This window comes from Coregonus clupeaformis, chromosome 1 (assembly GCF_020615455.1).
Source record: "Coregonus clupeaformis isolate EN_2021a chromosome 1, ASM2061545v1, whole genome shotgun sequence".
Taxonomy (NCBI): domain Eukaryota; kingdom Metazoa; phylum Chordata; class Actinopteri; order Salmoniformes; family Salmonidae; genus Coregonus; species Coregonus clupeaformis.
This window is the reverse complement of record NC_059192.1, coordinates 94238492-94256288: the sequence shown is the minus strand read 5'-3', so window position 1 is coordinate 94256288 and position 17797 is coordinate 94238492. Positions and strand designations below refer to the sequence as shown.

Sequence of the window (17797 nt, the reverse complement as noted above, 5' to 3'; positions counted from 1 at the left end):
CCCCCTCTCTCCTCTCCCCCCCCCTCTCTCTCCCCCCTCTCTCTCTCTCCCCCCTCTCTCTCTCTCTCCCCCTCTCTCTCTCTCTCTCTCTCTCTCTCGCTCTCTCTGTCTCTCTCTCCTCTCTCCCCCCCTCTCTCTCTCTCCCCCCTCTCTCTCCCCCCCCCTCTCTCTCTCTCTCTCTCTCTCTCTCTCTCTCTCTCTCTCTCTCTCTCTCTCTCTCTCTCTCTCTCTCTCCCCCTCTCTCACTCTCTCCCTCTCTCTCTCTCTCTCTCTCTCTCTCTCTCTCTCTCTCTCTCTCTCTGTCTTTCTCTCCTCTCTCTCTCTCTCTCCCCCTCTCCCCTTCCCTCTCTCTCGCTCTCTCTGTCTCTCTCCCCTCATTTTTGTTAGACCTCAGCCGTTGTCTTGTTTCTAAAGGCAACATGAAAGAGGAAGGGTGCAGATAAAGTTTGAGAATCAAAACCCCCTCATTGTGTTTTGAATCAAAACACCCCCTCATATAGTCCTTCTGGTCTAAAGTAGTGCACTAGATAGGGAATAGAGTGCCATTTGAGACACATTTTTAAACACATCTTCCTGTCAACACAGTTAGTAGACAGTAGACACACATGATTTTGTATGAGTCATATCCGCAATGTAAGTCCAAGAGATGTCACAATTCTTCAGCGAACAACTGGAAAATACTTGATAAATATACTGTATGTGATTCTTTAACCTGCGTAGAGCCAATCAGAACAGAACCATTCTCTTTCCAGAGCAGATTAGAATGACACAAGACAGTGAAACTTCTCTACATTGTGTCTTCTGTTGTCCTACGGCATCCCTCTTAACAGAAACTATCGATGCCAAATGCTTTTCCCTTTGTAGTGCGTTACTTCTGACCAGGGCCCATGGGACCAGGGCCTAAAATTAACACCTGCCACCTTCCCAATGCACGTAGATCTCAATATTGGCGAGTAAGAATGTCTAATTCAGCAGCCAGTGGTCAGGCTTCTACAGTGCAGAGCATTTCATAAAATAGTCAAGTCAAGTATGGCAACATGTACGAGTTGTGATTTATAGCTAAATAAATGTTTTCAAAGTATTTCGGACGTTTTGTTTCTTATCTGATAATGCACAAAGAAATCTGAATCCTAACGTTATAGCTATCCCACCTCGCACAGCACCACTGCCTGTCTGGGGGGCAGTGCACACTGTGAGTGAAGGGCTGAAAGATGAGTTTTTAGACACAATGTGAACAGGCATAGAAGGGTCTAATTGACTTAAAACTCTACTAAAGTGAGACTTTGTCCTTGTGTTTCTTGGTTATTTACATAGTATTCTTCACAAGCTAGGTTGCTTTTCAACGTTTAGGTTTGCTTCCGCTGCTAGCGAAGAGACAGCTGGCCTCTACTAGTGAGAATCTCACAGGCACACTTGAGGACTATGCAGTCTGTTACCAAGGTAACCTTAAAGGGGCAGCTGAACGTTTTTGTCTCATCCGTGACCTTTTGGTTAAAAGACTTGGGTCACATAATATTACATTAAATTGAGAAAAATACCACATTACTTCTTACTAGTAATACATTTCTTGTTTTACAAACATTACTAAGCATGCTCATCAGTTTTTTGTGTTTTGTTTTTGTAATTATGGCGAAATAAATATTGACTGGTAAAAACATCTGAGTGGCTGGTAGATTTTTTAAATCTAACTGCCAATGTGGCTGGTATACAAAACAGTTAGTTTTAGGCCCTTCACACACGACAACATACGCACTATACACACACGTACACATGGATTTTGTACTGTAGATATGTGGTAGTGGTGGAGTAGGGGCCTGAGGGCACACATTTAGTGTGTTGTGAAATCTGTTATGAATGTATTGTAATGTTTTTAAAATGTATAACTGCCTTAATTTTGCCGGACCCCAGGAAGAGTAGCTGCTGCCTTGGCAGGAACTAATGGGGATCCATAATAAACCCCAGGAAGAGTAGCTGCTGCCTTGGCAGGAACTAATGGGGATCCATAATAAACCCCAGGAAGAGTAGCTGCTGCCTTGGCAGGAACTAATGGGGATCCTTAATAAACCCCAGGAAGAGTAGCTGCTGCCTTGGCAGGAACTAATGGGGATCCATAATAAACCCCAGGAAGAGTAGCTGCTGCCTTGACAGGAACTAATGGGGATCCATAATAAACCCCAGAAAGAGTAGCTGCTGTCTTGCCAGGAACTAATGGGGATCCATAATAAACCCCAGGAAGAGTAGCTGCTGCCTTGGCAGGAACTAATGGGGATCCATAATAAACCCCAGGAAGAGTAGCTGCTGCCTTGGCAGGAACTAATGGGGATCCATAATAAACCCCAGGAAGAGTAGCTGCTGCCTTGGCAGGAACTAATGGGGATCCATAATAAACCCCCAGGAAGAGTAGCTGCTGCCTTGGCAGGAACTAATGGGGATCCATAATAAACCCCAGGAAGAGTAGCTGCTGCCTTGGCAGGAACTAATGGGGATCCATAATAAACCCCAGGAAGAGTAGCTGCTGCCTTGGCAGGAACTAATGGGGATCCATAATAAACACCAGGAAGAGTAGCTGCTGCCTTGGCAGGAACTAATGGGGATCCTTAATAAACCCCAGGAAGAGTAGCTGCTGCCTTGGCAGGAACTAATGGGGATCCATAATAAACCCCAGGAAGAGTAGCTGATGCCTTGGCAGGAACTAATGGGGATCCATAATAAACCCCAGGAAGAGTAGCTGCCCTTGTCGTCCTGTGACATGAAAATATACCAACCATAACAAACCCTGCTCCTGCTAGCATTCTGTACTCTCTGGACAGCCCAAACCCTGCTCCTGCTAGCATTCCGTACTCTCTGGACAGCCCAAACCCTGCTCCTGCTAGCATTCCGTACTCTCTGGACAGCCCAAACCCTGCTCCTGCTAGCATTCTGTACTCTCTGGACAGCCCAAACCCTGCTCCTGCAGGCATTCTGTACTCTCTGGACAGCCCAAACCCTGCTCCTGCTAGCATTATGTACTCTCTGGACAGCCCAAACCCTGCTCCTGCTAGCATTCCGTACTCTCTGGACAGCCCAAACCCTGCTCCTGCTAGCATTCTGTACTCTCTGGACAGCCCAAACCCTGCTCCTGCTAGCATTCTGTACTCTCTGGACAGCCCAAACCCTGCTCCTGCTAGCATTCTGTACTCTCTGGACAGCCCAAACCCTGCTCCTGCTAGCATTCTGTACTCTCTGGACAGCCCAAAGCCTGCTCCTGCTAGCATTCTGTACTCTCTGGACAGCCCAAACCCTGCTCCTGCTAGCATTCTGTACTCTCTGGACAGCCCAAACCCTGCTCCTGCTAGCATTCTGTACTCTCTGGACAGCCCAAACCCTGCTCCTGCTAGCATTCTGTACTCTCTGGACAGCCCAACGCACTCTGGGTTGTAGAGAGAACCTCCTGCTAATGTCCACCAACACAATCCCCTGGTCAGAATTCCCTTAACCATGCCCCTGGTCATGCCGCTGTAAGGCATTTGGCCGGTTTCCCGGACACATATTAAGTCTAGTCCTGAAGAGCAGCTTAGACTGAGTCAGTACAGAACCCTGAAAGGTTCTATGTAATGAATGGAGTACTGCGACCACAATAGTACTGGAATCACACAGAGAGACATAAGAGCACAAAAAATATCTGTTTGCTTTGGGAAACAAAATATTATTTTCATGTTCACAAAGCCATTCCCAGGGGTTCCAGTCCCGGGGGAGTTCAGTCGGTCAGTGGTGGGAAGCTCCAGTCCCGGGGGAGTTCAGTCGGTCAGTGGTGGGAAGCTCCAGTCCCGGAGGAGTTCAGTCGGTCAGTGGTGGGAAGCTCCAGTCCCGGAGGAGTTCAGTTGGTCAGTGGTGGGAAGCTCCAGTCCCGGGGGAGTTCAGTCGGTCAGTGGTGGGAAGCTCCAGTCCCGGGGAGTTCAGTCGGTCAGTGGTGGGAAGCTCCAGTCCCGGGGGAGTTCAGTCGGTCAGTGGTGGGAAGCTCCAGTCCCGGGGGAGTTCAGTCGGTCAGTGGTGGGAAGCTCCAGTCCCGGGGGAGTTCAGTCGGTCAGTGGTGGGAAGCTCCAGTCCCGGGGGAGTTCAGTCGGTCAGTGGTGGGAAGCTCCAGTCCAGGGGGAGTTCAGTCGGTCAGTGGTGGGAAGCTCCAGTCCAGGGTTAAAGGTACTGTAGCCTGCGTCAGCTGAGTACGTAGCGTATAACGTAATGAACCAGGGAATGGATTGTACTCCTCCTCTCTCCCCTCCTCTTCTCTTCCCCCTCTGAGCTCAAAGCCCAGCACAGCCTACTGTCCTGTAACGTAGCTTCCTGCCCACAGACCCAGCCTCCAGCCTCCAGCCTGACAAACGCCTCATTCTCAACCCAGATCATGTGACTCAGCGTTCAGCCACTGGCTCGGCTCTCCGTTATTTTCTTTCCGCTTAGAGCTTGACACCCCCATTCACTCACACCATTTCTTTCTCTCTTGTCCTTTTCTTTCTGCGCAATCGCTCTCTCTGCCTCCTGCTCTGTCAGGCGAGAGAGAGAGAGAGAGAGAGAGCTGTGTCTGTGTTGTCGTGCTTTAGACCAGGAAGAGAGAGAGAGAGAGAGAGAGAGAGAGAGAGGACGGCTTGTGAGAGGAGGAACAGTCACTACAGCGCACCGAAGGAGAGGAAGAGGAGGAAGAAAGAAGAGGAGGAAAGGAGAGGCCCCCACTGTGCCTAGGTGATCCAAGGGGCAGCCAGTGAGAACCAGCCAGGCAGAGAGAAGGAGAGGAACAGCTACTACAGTGGAGAGGAGAGGAGAGGAGAGGAGAGGAGAGGAGAGGAGAGGAGAGGAGAGGAGAGGAGAGGAGAGGAGAGGAGAGGCCCTCACTCTGCTTGCTTTACTCCAACCAAGGAGAACCAGGAGATCCACGGAAAACCCTGGTAAAACCAGCTAGGTCAGACAGCCATGGAGGCCCAGGTGAGGGATCTATCCCTCCTGTCTCCCCCCACCCTGACCCCGGCCGTACCCCACTACGTGAAGTTAGGTCTCACTGTGGTCTACACTGTTTTCTACTCCCTGCTATTCCTCTTCATCTACCTACAGCTGTGGATGGTGCTGCGCTACAAACACAAGAGGTTGAGCTACCAGACGGTGTTTCTCTTCCTGTGTCTGCTGTGGGCTGCGCTGAGGGCCGTTCTCTTCTCCTTCTACTTCAGGAACTTTGTGACGGCCAACACCCTGGCACCCTTCCCCTTCTGGCTGCTCTACTGCAGTCCCGTCTGCCTTCAGTTCTTCACCCTCAGCCTCATGAACCTCTACTTCGTACAGGTGAGTGTCTGTGTTTGTTAGCACAGGTGAGATTAGCACAGCTGAGTTTCTGTGTTAGCACAGGTGAGATTAGCACAGGTGAGTTTGGCACAGTTGAGTCAGTCTCTGTGTGGATCCTGTCTCTGTGTGGATCCTGTCTCTGTGTGGATCCTGTCTCTGTGTGGATCCTGTCTCTGTGTTAGCACAGGTCAGTGTAGTCCATGTGAAATAGCTAGCTAGTTAACTATGGTGCGCTGGTAGCAAATCTATCGATATTGTGCAGTGACGTCACCTTTCCTAAGATCTAAAAGTCAACTGTGACTCGAGAATGGGTGGTGAGTGTTGTTGTGTGCCGACGGTCTCTGTTTCCGGGCCCAGCTCTGGGCCGACAGGCAAGGAAGCTACACTATACAAGTGGAGCAGATCCAAATGTATGAGACCAATCAAGTTGTAGGTTGTTGAGACCAGAGCTGTGTTCGAATATCCATACTAACAATAACTAATACTAACACACTGTATACTACACACTTAATGAGTATATACTACATGCTATATGCCATTAGCAGTGGCGACCCGTCATTCAGCCAGCGGAAAATACAGAGCGTAGGGGTTGGTAATGTTCTCTAGTTGTGCTGTGATTGGCTCAGTGTTCTGTCACTACGTCACCGCAAAATCTACAGGGAGAGCAAAGCACTTCAAGCCCCTTTGGGTGCTGCCATAGATTTACATTAGAAGTGCCCATCCAAGAAGACTCACGGTCATTGGCCACAGATAAAATGACGTCAAATCACGTTATATATCTACCGTAGCTTTGATTGGACTGATCATGTCAACATCATACTTTCAAAATCTTAGCTAGCAAGCTAGCAGTCATCATCATGAATCAAGTCGACAATCTATTGGCAAATCCTTTTCAATCCTTGTCATATGAAGAGAAATAATGAAGAGAAATTATCGATAAAACGTATCGGTGCTCATCGGCCATTGGACATAAACATTACACAACAAGTTGGAAATCGCAAATTCAACAATGAGTGGTTTGGAAGGAATCAGTGGCTAACTACAAACATGGTCTCTTTTTTGCTTTCTTGAGTAAAGCAGCTCCAAAATGCAGGTGTTTCAGCCTAGCTCAGTGCTTTCTGTGGTGGTGGGGCAGCCAGTGGAAAATACAGAGCGTAGGGGTTGGTAATCTTCTCTAGTTGTGCTGTGATTGGCTCAGTGTTCTGTCACTACGTCACCGCAGAATCTACAGGGAGAGCAAAGCAGTTCAAGCCCCTTTGGGTGCTGCCATAGATTTACATTAGAAGTGCCCATCCAAGAAGACTCAAGGTCATTGGCCACAGATAAATATCACGTTATATATCTACCGTAGCTTTGATTGGACTGATAATGTCAACATCATACTTTCAAAATCTTAGCTAGCAAGCTAGCAGTCATCATCATGAATCAAGTCGACAATCTCCTGGCAAATCCTTTTCAATCCTTGTCATATGAAGAGAAATGATAGATAAAATGAATCGGTGCTCATCGGCCATTGGACATAAACATTACACAACAAGTTGGAAATCGCAAATTCAACAATGAGTGGTTTGGAAGGAATCAGTGGCTAACTGCAAGCATTGCAAAGCAATCACTAGCCTGCTATTCAGTGGAGTGGATGTGTGGTCCAAGTCTGAGTTTAAGGGTCCCTTTTCCAAGCTTAAAATGATAAACATTCAACATTGGCAATGCTGTCTATCCAGCATGACTTCTGCCGCGCTCAAAACAACTGGAAACTCGGAGCTGGGAAATCTGACTTCAGTGAGTTCAAGACAACTGGGAACTCAGAAAAAAATATTTTGAAGTGTCACCCAACTCGGAATTGCAAGTTGGGAACTCGGGCCTCTTTCTAGAGCTCTGACTTGAAGATCACACACATCATCATGATTCAACCTTGTTTTTTCCTGAGTTCCCAGTTGTCTTGAAAGCACCATTAATCCAGGGAATGCCAGACTTTGATGACAAAGTTTGATGACAAAATTTTCCCACGAAGGACCGCCGCGCCACCTTCCTGTTCAAGTGGGCACAGCACAACAAGGTGAGTCCAAACATCTTGAAATTACGGATTGCCTCGTATCCGCTCGTCGTCCCCTTATGCCATAGTTTGTACATCTCAATTGTCAGTAGAAACCACATTTGTTTAAGCAAGTCAGCCATATCAGCTATGTTTGTTTAAAAGGCAGTAAACGAGGCTGAATGAACTGTTTCGCTGCCAGACAAGGCTCCGCTGATAGCCAGGTGTAGCAGTGGTAAGGTGTTGGGACTCTGCTGTTGGGACTCTGCTGTTGGGACAGCTTTATGGAGGCCCTAACAGTTTGTGGGCACCGCTTGTCACCGTTATAGTGCTATTCATGTGTTGTTTAGTGTTGTGTTGTGTAGTGGCTTTTTTATTTTATTTTTTTGTGGCTTTGCTGTCTTTGCTGGCATGTATTAATTTATTTTACAAATATGTCTTTGCCCCACCAAGATTTCCATGCTAAAATCGCCACTGATTATTAGTTAATTGTAGTATACTGTAAACGAACGGTATCCTTTCAGTTGAGTAGAGCTTCGCCTGTCTACCGCAAGTTGATGCTGTTGCTATGCAACCGCTTGCTAGCTTGTTAGCATAACAAATTACTTCGGGTGTGTTCGTAAATTCAATCTGGAGTGCCAGAGTGCACTCTGGGCGTTCATAAATTCAGAGCGTTTCGCTCTCGGAGCTTTCAGAGCGCACACTGGACGCTCTGGCCGAGGAGTAGGGTTGATCCGAGCGTTCTGACCTCACAATGGCAGTCAAGCACCCAAGCTAACGTTGGCTAGCTTGCTAGCTACTTCCTGACACAAATGAGAGAACACCTCACTCTGACCATTGTACTCGCCCTAGCAGAGCTGGTTAGGCTGTTTTCATGTTATCCAGAGCGTTGGTGATTGTAACTGTGCTGCTGGCAACAATTTAATTGCGCTTTTTTGCCGACGTTTACTGACACCGGCTATATTCAACAGGTGTTGAGCGTTCGTAAATTAATCAGTTATTCTGCGCTCTGGTACACTCAGACGAGAGTGCTCTGAGATCGGAGTAGATAGCCAGAGCGAGTTTACGAACGCACCCGAATGTCCATTGAGAACGCACAACTATATCCATACTATGACCAATAAGCATACTACATACCCAGTTTACGTCACAAATAGTACGGTTAGTGCGTTAGTATGCGTATTCGAACACAGCTCGTGTCTCTCAGGGGTCAGAGGTCAGGGGGTGAAGGCCACGATTTGGTTTCTCTCTGACCATTTGGCACAGCAGACAGACACAGACGCCGGAGCAGAGAGCTGCAACATAGTTTTGTCTAGTTTAGGATTTGTTCAAAGCATGGCCTCCTGTGAAACGCTCCATAAACTGAGTTAGACTACAGAACACTTTACTAATCATCATTGTGCTAGCCTGCTCAGACTGGACATGTTTGGTGGGAGAGAAAGAGAGGTAGTTCAGACTAGTAACATGGACTGTGTCTTGCTCCTACAACAGAAGCATTCCTTGTATCAGCCAGTGGACCCAGTAGATGGCAGTCAGTGGACCCAGCAGATGGCAGTCAGTGGACCCAGCAGATGGCAGTCAGTGGACCCAGTAGATGTCAGCCAGTGGACCCAGTAGATGTCAGCCAGTGGACCCAGTAGATGGCAGTCAGTGGACCCAGCAGATGGCAGTCAGTGGACCCAGTAGATGGCAGTCAGTGGACCCAGTAGATGGCAGTCAGTGGACCCAGTAGATGGCAGTCAGTGGACCCAGCAGATGGCAGTCAGTGGACCCAGCAGATGGCAGTCAGTGGACCCAGCAGATGGCAGTCAGTGGACCCAGCAGATGGCAGTCAGTGGACCCAGCAGATGGCAGTCAGTGGACCCAGTAGATGGCAGTCAGTGGACCCAGCAGATGGCAGTCAGTGGACCCAGTAGATGTCAGTCAGTGGACCCAGTAGATGGCAGTCAGTGGACCCAGCAGATGGCAGTCAGTGGACCCAGTAGATGTCAGTGGATCTAGGAAGGTCGAGAGACACTCCAACTACTACTAACTACTGTGATGCCTACCAACTGTATCTTATGGCCATTCTACTTCTTTGAACTCAGCTATTCTGAACCCAGAGGTTTCAGAGGAATGTTTGGTGTCTTTAGGACAGAGAGAAAACAGAAGTGAGAGAGCCTGTTAGTTCAACCCTTTCAGAGAAACACAGAACATGTGATACAGTAGAATATACAGGAGGTTTAAAGGTCATTTGTCTTTCTACAGGTTGTGTTCAAGGCTAAATCTAAATATGCACCAGAGCTTCTGAAGTACAGGTAAGATTTAATAAACAATAAAGCACCATTCAACATAAAAGCACTACAATAATGTTCCATCCTAACTACACTATGTATACTAAAGTATGTGGACACCCCTTCAAATTAATGGATTCGGCTATTTCAGCCACGGCCGTTGCTGACAGGTGTATAAAATCGAGCACACAGCCATGCGATCTCCATAGACAAACATTGGCAGTAGAATGGCCTTACTGAAGAGCTCAGTGACTTTCAACGTGGCACAGTCATAGGATGCCACCTTTCCAACAAGTCAGTTCGTCAAATTTCTGCCCTGCTAGAGCTGCCCCGGGTCAACTGTAAGCGCTATTATTGTGAAGTGGAAACGTCTAGGAGCAACAACGGCTCAGCCGCGAAGTTGTAGGCCACACAAGCTCACAGAACGGGACCGCTGAGTGCTGAAGCGCGTAAAAAATAGTCTGTCCTCGGTTGCAACACTCACTACCGAGTTCCAAACTGCCTCTGGAACGCCGACTGCGAGCCGGGCCTAATCACCCAACATCAGTGCCCGACCTCACTAATGCTCTTGTGGATGAATGGAAGCAAGTCCCTGCAGCAATGTTCCAACATCTAGTGGAAAGCCTTCCCAGAAGAGTGGAGGCTGTTATAGCAGCAAAGAGGGGACCAACTCCATATTAATGCCCATGATTTTGGAATGAGATGTTCGACGAGCAGGTGTCCACATACTTTTGGTCATGTAGTGTATCAATATTGATGCAGAGCTGTTTGGTGATGTAGAATTGTACTGTTACGTACTCCATAGTCACACTGTGCTCTCTCTTCTGAACTACTTCCTCTTTGGGGTTTAGGCCGGGTTACTTTAAAGCATTTGGTGACAACTGCTGTTGCAAAAGGACATTATCAATCAATCAATTTGATTGATTTATTGTGACCTCTACACCCGTCCTTCACCTTTGACCTCTAACAATGTTACTTCCTGTCCTCCAGGTTACCCCTGTGCCTCCTCTTCCTGTCCATCAGTATGGTCTTCCTGGTAGTAAACCTGACCTGTGCCCCTAACCTCTAACCTCTTACGTGTCCCCAGGTTACCCTTGTGCCTCCTCTTCCTGTCCATCAGTATGGTCTTCCTGGTAGTAAACGTGACCTGTGCCCTGCTAGTGAGGATGAGCACCGCTGAGGCACAGACCGTTGTACTGGTCCGAGTAGCCATCAACGATACACTGTTTGTCCTGTGTGCCATCTCCCTCTCCCTCTGCCTCTACAAGATCGCCAAGATGTCCCTGGCTAATATCTACCTGGAGTCCAAGGTAAGAGATGTACACACACACCAACCCTTGGTTTAAATACATGTTTATTTGAGTATCTGATATTTAAAATACTTGTTTTGTGTTTATTTGAGTATCTGGTATTTAAAATACTTGTTTTCTGTTTATTTGAGTATCTGGTATTTAAAATACTTGTTTGTGTGTATTTCAGTATCTAGTATTTTAAAATACTTGTTTTGTTTGTATTTGAATATCTGGTATTTAAAATACATATTTTGTGTGTATTTGAGTATCTGGTATTTAAAATACTTGTTTTGTGTTTATTTGAGTATCTGGTATTTAAAATACTTGTTTTGTGTGTATTTGAGTATTTGATATTTAAAATACTTGTTTAGTGTGTATTTGAGTATCTGGTATTTAAAATACTTGTTTTGTGTGTATTTGAGTATTTGGTGTTTAAAATACTTGTTTAGTGTGTATTTGAGTATCTGGTATTTAAAATACTTGTTTTGTGTAAATTTGAGTATTTTTAAATACACATCACAAAACAAGTACTTTTATTTGAGTATTTGAATGGTTATTTGTAAAAACCAAATAGTATTTTCAAAGACTTATTTCAAAGACTATTTTCAAATACCTGGGTTAAATGCATGGTATTTGAGTATTTGAAATAATATTTTAACCCAGGTCTAACACTCACAAACACACACACACTATCAGGCCTCCACTTTAACAAATAAACCTCTCAGTCTTCTCCATTTGCATTGAGTGCTCTGCTTGGCGTTTTAATGTCCCTTCATCAAATACAACCTGTAATGGACTGTATAGGTTGTTTAATCTGTGCTAGAAGAGAAAGGGTGGGGGGAGAGAGACAGAGAGAGAGAGGGAAAGATGGAGAGATTCCTGAGTGCACTTTCCACTTCCTTACGCATGACGAGTGTTTTGTTTGCAACGCGGTCGGCGCCTGCCCTGTGCCCTGCTGTGTGTCTGGACGACCAGTTGGATAGTTATTTTGTTACTGGTGTGTACTGGCTTCGCTGGCCTGTCCTGTCCACTTGTTGAGGACCATAGGAGACATCAGAACTGGGACCAGGTTGTAGGATCACACAGAGCCAAAACGATCTGAGACAGTGTGTTTTCCTTCCTATTCCTCTGCCCAGGGAACCTCGGTGTGCCAGGTGACAGCCATAGGAGCCACAGTCACCCTACTCTACACATCCAGAGCCTGTTACAACCTGCTGGTTCTGGCCCTCACCAACATCAAGAGCATCAACTCTTTCGACTACGACTGGTACAATGTATCTGACCAGGTAATACCGTACAACAGTGTCTTTCGCTACACACCTAATTCCACTAATCAAAGGTTGAAGAAAGCCTAGCGCTTAATAACCGAAAGGATGTTGGTTCGAATCCCCGAGCAGACTAGATGAAAAATCTGTCGATGTGCCCTTGAGCAAGGCACTTAACCCTAATTGCTCCTGTAAGTTGCTCTGGATAAGAGGTGACTAAGTCATTGTTAACCCTCTCAATGCTGCCGGCCCAGACGCCATCCTAAGCCTCGTCCTCAGAGCATGTGCAGACCAGCTGTCTGGAGTTTTTACGGACATATTCAATCTCTCCATATCCCAGTCTGCTGTCCCCACTTGCTTTAGGATGTACAACATTGTTCCTGTACCCAAGAAAGCGAAGGTAACTGAACTAAATGACTATCACTCACTTCTGTCATGATGAAGTGCTTTGAGAGACTAGTCAAGGATCATATCACCTCTACCTTACCTGTCACCCTAGACCCACTATAATTTGCATACCGCCCCAATAGATCCACAGACGATGCAATCGTCATCGCACTGCACACTGCCCTATCCCATCTGGAGATGACAAATACCTATGTAAGAATGCTGTTCATTGACTATAGCTCAGCCTTCAACACCATAGTACCCTTAAAGCTCATCACTAAGCTCAGGGCCCTGGGTCTGAACCCCGCCTTGTCCAAAAGTGTCCTGGACTTCCTGACGTGCCGCCCCCAGGTGGTGAAGGTAGGCAACAACACCTCCAGCACGCTGACCCTCAACACAGGGGCCCCACAGGGGTGGTGCTGGTTCATCCTACAGAACTACTGCCGTACACACCTTTTCTATTCATATAATGTCTGTGCTGTCTATACACACACAATTATATATATACATCATTAGTACTGGTGTCCAAACTTTTGACTGGTACTGTATATATATATATATATATATATATATATATATGTACAGTACCAGTCAAAAATTAGATACACTACCGGTCAAAAGTTTTAGAACACCTCCTCATTCCAGGGTTTTTCTTTATTTTTACTATTTTTTACATTGTAGAATAATAGTGAAGACATCAAAACTATGAAATAACACATATGGAATCATGTAGTAACCAAAAACGTGTTAAACAAATCAAAATATATTATATATTTGAGATTCTACAAAGTAGCCACCCGTTGCCTTGATGACAGCTTTGCACACTCTTTGTCACGGTTTCGGCCGAGGCTGCTCCTCCTCCTGGTTCGGGCAGGCATCGGCGGTCGTCGTCCCCGGAGTACTAGCTGCCACCGATCTATGTTTCATGTTCGTTTGGTTTGGTCTTGATGTTGTACACCTGTGTCTAGTTAGTCCTCATTAGTGTTCTATTTAAGTCTCGTTGGGTGTGTCTGTGTTTGTGTGTGATTGTTCCTGTCGTATGTTTGCTTGTCGATTTCCTTATTCGCTCGGTTGAGCTTTACTCCACTGTGTTGGAGCGTTTTACGCACCTGTGTAGTGCGCCTTTTGTTTGTCGCCTACGTGCGTAGTTTCGCCTTCGGGCAAGTTTGTTCTGTTTTCCTTGTTGGATATTCCACTAAAGTCTTTTGGACTATACTTCGGTGTCCTGCGCTTGATTCCACCACTACACCCACCTACAGCATTAATGACACTCTTGGCATTCTCTCAACCAGCTTCTTGAGGAATGCTTTTCCAACAGTCTTGAAGGAGTTCCCACATATGCTGAGCACTTGTTGGCTGCTTTTCCTTCACTCTGCGGTGCAACTCATCCCAAACCATCTCAATTGGGTTGAGGTCGGGGGATTGTGTGTATGTGGTGTGTGTTGTGTGTGTTTGTGTGTTTGTGTGTGTGTTGTGTGTGTGTTGTGTTTGTGTGTGTGTGTGGTGTGTGTGTGTGTGTGTGTGTGTGTGTGTGTGTGTGTGTGTGTGTGTGTGTGTGTGTGTGTGTGTGTGTGTGTGTGTGTGTGTGTGTGTGTTGTGTGTGTGGTGTGTGTGTGTGTGGTGTGTGTTGTGTGTGTGTTTGTGTGTGTGTGTGTGTGTGTTTGTTTGCATGTGTGTGGTGTGTGTGTGTGGTGTGTGTGTGTTGTGTTTTGTGTGTGTGTGTGTGGTGTGTGTTGTGTGTTGTGTGTTTGTGTGTGTGTGGTGTGTGTGTGTTGTGTTTGCATGTGTGTGTGTGGTGTGTGTTGTGTGTGTGTGTTTGTGTGTGTGTGTTGTGTTTGCATGTGTGTGTGTGTGTGGTGTGTGTTGTGTGTTTGTGTGTGTGTGTGTTTGTGTGTGTTGTGTGTGTGTTGTGTGTTTTTGTGTGTGTGTGTGGTGTGTGTTGTGTTGGTGTGTGTGTTTATGTGTGTGTGTTGTGTGTGTTGTGTGTGTGGCCAGGTCATCTGATGCAGCACTCCATCACTCTCCTTCTTGGTCAAATAGCCCTTACACAGCCTGGAGGTGTGTTGGGATATTGTCCTGTTGAAAAACAAATGATAGTCCAACTAAGCCCAAACCAGATGGGATGGCTTATCGCTGCAGAATGCTGTGGTAGCCATGCTGGTTAAGTGTGCCTTGAATTCTAAATAAATCACAGACAGTGTCACCAGCAAAGCACCTGTAGTGTATTGAGATTATGATGGTGTTAAATGTTTTTTAAGTGGAACTGAAAGAATGTTGATTTTAGTATCAAGAGGGAATGTTTTAGTGTAACGCCACATACAACAGACAGGAAGTGTGTTGTAGACAGGGGAGACTGGTGATTGGCCAGAAGAGGGAGCATCTTTTTGCATTGTTTATAAATAGGGGCTAGACTACAGAAAGGGCAGAGCAGCCATTCTGAGGCGTCGCTCTCCGGGTGTCATGTCACCTGTCACTTATGCTGAAGCTTGTGATCTGAATAAACTTATGATCAAGGATTCAGTATGAGCGGACTCCTTTGTTTATCAGCAATAATTGCCACCACTCACTCGATACGACACACCCCTACACCATAACACCTCCTCCTCCATGCTTTATGGTGGGAACTACACACGTGGAGATCATCCGTTCACCCACACCGCATCTCACAAAGACACAGCGGTTGGAACCAAAAATCTCCAATTTGGACTCATCAGACCAAAGGACAGATTTCCACCGGTCTAATGTCCATTGCTCTGGTTTCTTGGCCCAAGCAGGTCTCTTCTTCTTATTGGTGTCCTTTAGTAGTGGTTTCTTTGAAGCAATTTGGCCTGATTCACACAGTCTCTTCTGAACAGTTGATGTTGAGATGTGTCTGTGACTTGAACTCTGTGAAGTTTATATTTGGGCTGCAATTTCTGATGCTGGTAACTCTAATGAACTTATCCTCTGCAGCAGAGGTAACTCTGGGTCTTCCATTCCTGTGGCGGTCCTCATGAGAGCCAGTTTCATCATAGTGCATGATGGTTTTTGCGACTGCACTTGAAGAAACTTTAAAAGTTCTTGACATTTTCCGTATTGACTGATCTTCATGTCTTTAAGTAATGATGGACTGTTGTTTCTCTTTGCTTATTTGAGCTGTTCTTGCCATAATATGGACTTGGACCAAACATCAGGGACAGACTGATATTCTGCAAAAGGTACAGGGATTGGACTGCTGAGTACTGGGTTAAAGTAATTCGATTGTTTGGGGCATCCGGAAAAAAGCTTGTCCGGAGAAGACAAGGTGAGCGCTACCATCAGTCCTGTGTCATGCCAACAGTAAAGCATCCTGTGACCATTCATGTGTGGCGTTGCTTCTCAGCCAAGGGAGTGGGCTCACTCACAATTTTGCCTAAGAACACAGCCATGAATAAAGAATGGTACCAACACATCCTCAGAGAGCAACTTCTCCCAACCATCCAAGAACAGTTTGGTGATGAACAATGCCTTTTCCAGCATGATGGAGCACCTTGCCATAAGGTAAAAGCGATAACTAAGTGGCTCGGGGAACAAAACATAGACATTTTGGGTCCATGGCCAGGAAACTCCCCAGACCTTAATCCCATTGAGAACTTGTGGTCAATCCTCAAGAGGCGGGTGGACAAACAAAAACCCACAAATTCTGACAAACTCCAAGCATTGATTATGCAATAATGGGCTGCCATCAGTCAGGATGTGGCCCAGAAGTTAATTGACAGCATGCCAGGGCGGATTGCAGAGGTCTTGAAAAAGAAGGGTCAACACTGCAAATATTGACTCTTTGCATAAACTTAATGTAATTGACAATAAAAGCCTTTGACACTTATGGAATGCTTGTAATTATACTTCAGTATACCATAGTAACATCTGACAAAAATATCTAAAAACACTGAAGCAGCAAACTTTGTGAAGACCAATACTTGTGTCATTCTCAAAACTTTTGAATACTACTGTACATAATTCAATATGTGTTATTTCAAAGTTTTGATGTCTTCACTATTATTCTACAACGTAGAAAATAGTAAAAATAAAGAAAAACCCTTGAATTAGTAGGTTTGTCCAAACTTTTGACTGGTAGTGGTATATATAAATATATTCCGGACTCTGACATTGTTCTTTCTGATATTTCTTAATTTCTATATTTTTACATTTGAATTGTTGTTTTGTTGCTACACTATTGGAGTTAGACACACAAGTGCAATAACAACTGCAAATCTGTGTACGTCACCAATAAACTTTGATTTAATTTAAATGAATACATTTAAAAAAATTAAAATCAACTCATCAAACCTTACCCCATTACCAGGATAAACACTGGAATCAGGTGTGTAGTGCTGAGGTCATAATATATAACATGGCTATATACAGTATGAATACTGTGGTCACAACATACAGTTGAAGTCATTTGTTTACATACACCTTAGCCAATTACATTTAAACTTAGTTTTTCACAATTTCCTGACATTTAATCCTAGTAAAAATTCCCTGTCTAAGGTCAGTTAGGATCACCACTTTATTTTAAGAATGTGAAATGTCAGAATAATAGTAGAGAGTAGAGCTTTTATTTCTTTCATCACATTCCCAGTGGGTCAGGAGTTTACATACACTCAATTAGTATTTGGTAGCATTGCCTTTAAATTGTTTAACTTGGGTCAAACGTTTCGGGTAGCCTTCCACAAGCTTCCCACAATAAGTTGGGTGAATTTTGGCCCATTCCTCCTGACAGAGCTGGTGTAACTGAGTCAGGTTTGTAGGCCTCCTTGCTCGCACACGCTTTTTCAGTTCTGCCCAAAAAAATTTATAGGATTGAGGTCTGGGCTTTGTGATGGACACTCAAATACCTTGACTTTGTTGTCCTTAAGCCATTTTGCCACAACTTTGGAAGTATGCTTGGGGTCATTGTCCATTTGGAAGACCCATTTGCGACCAAGCTTTGACTTCCTGACTGATGTCTTGAGATGTTACTTCAATATATCCACCAAATTTTCCTTCCTCATGATGCCATCTATTTTGTGAAGTGCACCAGTCCCTCCTGCAGCAAAGCACCCCCACAGCATGATGCTGCCACCCCTGTGCTTCACGGTTGGGATGGTGTTCTTCGGCTTGCAAGCATCCCCCTTTTTCCTCCAAACATAACGATAGTCATTATGGCCAAACAGTTCTATTTTTGTTTCATCAGACCAGAGGACATTTCTCCAAAAAGTACGATCTTTGTCCTCATGT

At 45.6% G+C, this 17797-nt stretch overlaps 1 protein-coding gene across 3 annotated transcripts in view; it reads left to right on the top strand.

Annotated features, from left to right (window-relative positions):
* The first annotated feature begins 4809 nt into the window (after nt 1-4809).
* The window catches only part of LOC121584835 (G protein-coupled receptor 137Ba), an 18335-nt gene continuing 5347 nt past the window's right edge, over nt 4810-17797 (top strand). For 2 of the 3 annotated variants that reach the window (XM_041900993.2, XM_041900983.2), the window contains exons 1-4: nt 4810-5307; nt 9587-9636; nt 10700-10922; nt 12041-12190. In XM_041900993.2, the coding sequence (XP_041756927.1) occupies nt 4945-5307; nt 9587-9636; nt 10700-10922; nt 12041-12190 (786 nt within the window). In that variant the 5' untranslated portion in view covers nt 4810-4944. The remainder of the gene's footprint in view (nt 5308-9586; nt 9637-10699; nt 10923-12040; nt 12191-17797) is intronic. The other variant, XM_041901003.2, reaches the window with a different exon arrangement.